The sequence below is a fragment of the Sinocyclocheilus rhinocerous genome, unplaced genomic scaffold (assembly GCF_001515625.1).
Source record: "Sinocyclocheilus rhinocerous isolate Xijiao unplaced genomic scaffold, SAMN03320098_v1.1 scaffold77, whole genome shotgun sequence".
Lineage (NCBI taxonomy): Eukaryota > Metazoa > Chordata > Actinopteri > Cypriniformes > Cyprinidae > Sinocyclocheilus > Sinocyclocheilus rhinocerous.
The window spans coordinates 419,704-422,618 of NW_015635045.1; the positions used below are offsets into that span (position 1 = coordinate 419,704).

At 46.9% G+C, this 2,915-nt stretch overlaps 1 protein-coding gene across 1 annotated transcript in view; it reads left to right on the top strand.

The window, feature by feature from the left end:
- The first annotated feature begins 525 nt into the window (after positions 1-525).
- LOC107746345 (transmembrane protein FAM155A-like) overlaps positions 526-2,915 on the top strand; it is a 4,738-nt gene continuing 2,348 nt past the window's right edge. Inside the window, exons 1-2 of the mRNA XM_016560501.1 lie at positions 526-1,270; positions 1,367-1,538. Of these exons, the coding sequence (XP_016415987.1) occupies positions 545-1,270; positions 1,367-1,538 (898 nt within the window). The 5' untranslated portion in view covers positions 526-544. The remainder of the gene's footprint in view (positions 1,271-1,366; positions 1,539-2,915) is intronic.

A 2,915-nucleotide genomic window follows, 5' to 3' on the forward strand; every position in this document is an offset into this window, starting at 1 on the left:
GATCTGTGTGTCTAGCCGAGCTAGGCGAGCGGGGTGATTCCTCGCAGGGTGGGGTGGGCAACAATGCGCGCTGTTGAATTAAATGGTGAGCGCGTAGTGAATGAAGTTTCAATGGAGGAGGCAAGGATGCGCGCGACAGCGCACGCGCCACACCCCCGCCTTCAATTAAAACATCTCAGGGTTCGTCTGAGTGCTAGCGAATATGGCGACAGGGTGAAGGAGACCGCGGAAAGATGACAAGCCCCCTACAGACAGACAAACACGCACGAGCTCTTCGCCCCGCCGCCTCAGAGATGCCCGTGAATGAGTAAGACGCGGCTGCGTACGATGTGTTGTCAAGGAGATGCGGGGTAGGTGATGGAGTCCCGCGGCAGGTGCTTTATCATGCACTGTCTCGGTAATTCAGACGCAGGTGTTTGCAGTGCAGCTTGATTTTGAGCAGCAGGTGAAAGGGACGCTTCGAGTCATCATGTAAACGTCGCGGTGGGGAATATTGCGGAGGAGACCCGCCCATGTGAGCTCGCGCTTTGTCTCCCTCTAAAATATGATCACGGGCGCCTGGCGCTGTGGAAGGAAACTTGACGCCAAGTTAGAAATCTGCCGCGTGACCGAATCCATCGACAAACCGTGCGCGGAGCCGGAGAAGGTGCAGAGATGGCGCATGAGCCTCGCGTCGCTGCTCTTTTTCACGGCGCTGCTGTCCGATCACCTCTGGCTCTGCGCGGGAGGCAAGCTCCGCTCGAGAGACCGGACTCAACGGAGGACGTGGAGCAACGCGAGTCACGACGCTGAGACGGGCCTTCGCGATGAGGACTGCGGGGTCCTCTTGAGCAACCTGACGGAAAACGGGCCAAAGTGCGTGGAGGCTGACGCGCGGCGTCGCGCGCCTCTGGAGTCCTCGTGCTCTACGCTTTACCGGCAAAAGAGCGGCTTGGTGAGCTCCTCCTATTCTGTGCCGGTGCCCACGGTGTCGCCACACGCGTTTTTGGAGTACTTCCGGAACTTCAGCTTGTCCTTTTGCGACGCGCTCACAATAGCGGACCTACTGGAGAGCATGACCGGTCCTGACGGGCTCAACTGCAGTCTGACGCGTGTCATTCGTGACCTGTTCAGCGGCGGACCAGAGGACGGGGACCTGTGCAGCGCTTGTGTTCACGCGTACATCCGACTCGACCAACACGCTCAGGAAAAATATGAGGAGTTTCAATTCCTTACGCGCAAATTCATGACTGATGACTACTCAGTGCGCGCGCAAACACACCTGTGTCAGGTGAGATGCTCTTTTTAGTCACTTTGGATGACGTATAGACATGATATGTGTAGATGCATTTGAATCTGAATAATAGTTTGGTAACGTGTGTTTCAGGCAGTGTATAAAGCCTGGCTCTGTACAGAATATTTTCCGGTTCCTCAGCGGCAGTGTGTGAGGTGGCTTCCATGCAAGCACTATTGTGGTGTGGTCACAGCCAGCTGCCCCTTCATCCTACCTGACAATGACCATCTGCTGTATGCCGGTCTGCCAAGCTTTCTCTGTGCAGGTAAATCACAGAATACATACACTATATGACCCAGCGTTATATGTGCAGCCCCTTCTAATCATCAGGTTTGGCTGTTGCAGTAACTGTACTGAATTGGGTTCTTCCAACTTTGTTGCAACAGTCTGGCCTGCACAAATCCCGCTGAACAGCTTTGGGATGAATTGGAACAGAGAGTTCATACCAAAGGTGTTCAGTGGGGTTCAGGTCTAGACTTTGTGCAAGCCAATCAAGTCCTTCCGCACCAGACTCAGTAAACCAGTTCTACACAGACCTCGTGTGCACAGGCTCATTGCTATACTGAAATAAAAAGGGACATTCTTCAGACGTTGAAGTTGAAAGTACAATTCTTAAGAACATTCATCCCCACAGAAATAACTGGAATTACACACATTTTTGGCTATATTAGACATTATTATTATTAGACAGTTAACTGATCAAATTCATAATCTGTGTCTTTGACTAAACTACTACACTGATTAAGGTCACAAAAGCCTTCAGTACCATTTATTAGTTCATGCAGTGTTGTTATTGTTAACTAAAACTAATAAAATCATATTTGTTAATTGAAAAAAATAAAATGTAAATATTAGATGAAAAGCTTAAATGAAAATCAGAAATGTGGGCTTAGCAACTTATAACTAAAATAGTTTAAGCTGGAGTACTAAAATTACTAAAACTGAAATAAAGCTAAATAGAAATCGAGAACCAATAAAAAACAAATAATCACTTTAAATCAGTAAATCTCTAACTTAAAGTAAAACCTGAAAATATAAAAGCTTGTTCAAATACAGAGCCCGCCATAAGTATTGGGACAGTAAAGACAAAATTGCTCTCTTTGCTGTGGAGTCAAGAAATCTGTAAATATGATTAAAAGATGAATATGAGACAAAACTACAGAATGTCACATTTTATTATTGGGTGTTTCAACACATAAATGGTTTACCAGCTAAGAAGATCAGCACTTTTTCAGTTTGGAACAGTTGCCTCACAGGTCTTTCTAAGTGATCAGCTGTTTCCTGTTGCATTAATTGTTCAGATATTAAAAGCAGGGAATGTGTCATATCAGTTATATCCGTTGCTTCTGCATTCTGCAGTGCTTCTGCAGTCTTGCATTCGATGACGACACACACAAACCTGGAGCTGACTTTGAGAGAAAAGCAAGCAATTTGGATGCTAAAAGAAAGGAGGAAGTCAATTAGAGCTATAGCAAAAACAAAGGGCATGGAGAAATCAAGAGTCACCCCACCCGCAACCAACAACGACCTGATCGGCTGAGAAAAACAACAGCAGTTGATGAAAGCTGTGAAAATGAACCCTAAAATACATGTCTGTAAAATCACCAACAACCTCCAGAAAGCTGGGGTGATGCTCTGACAA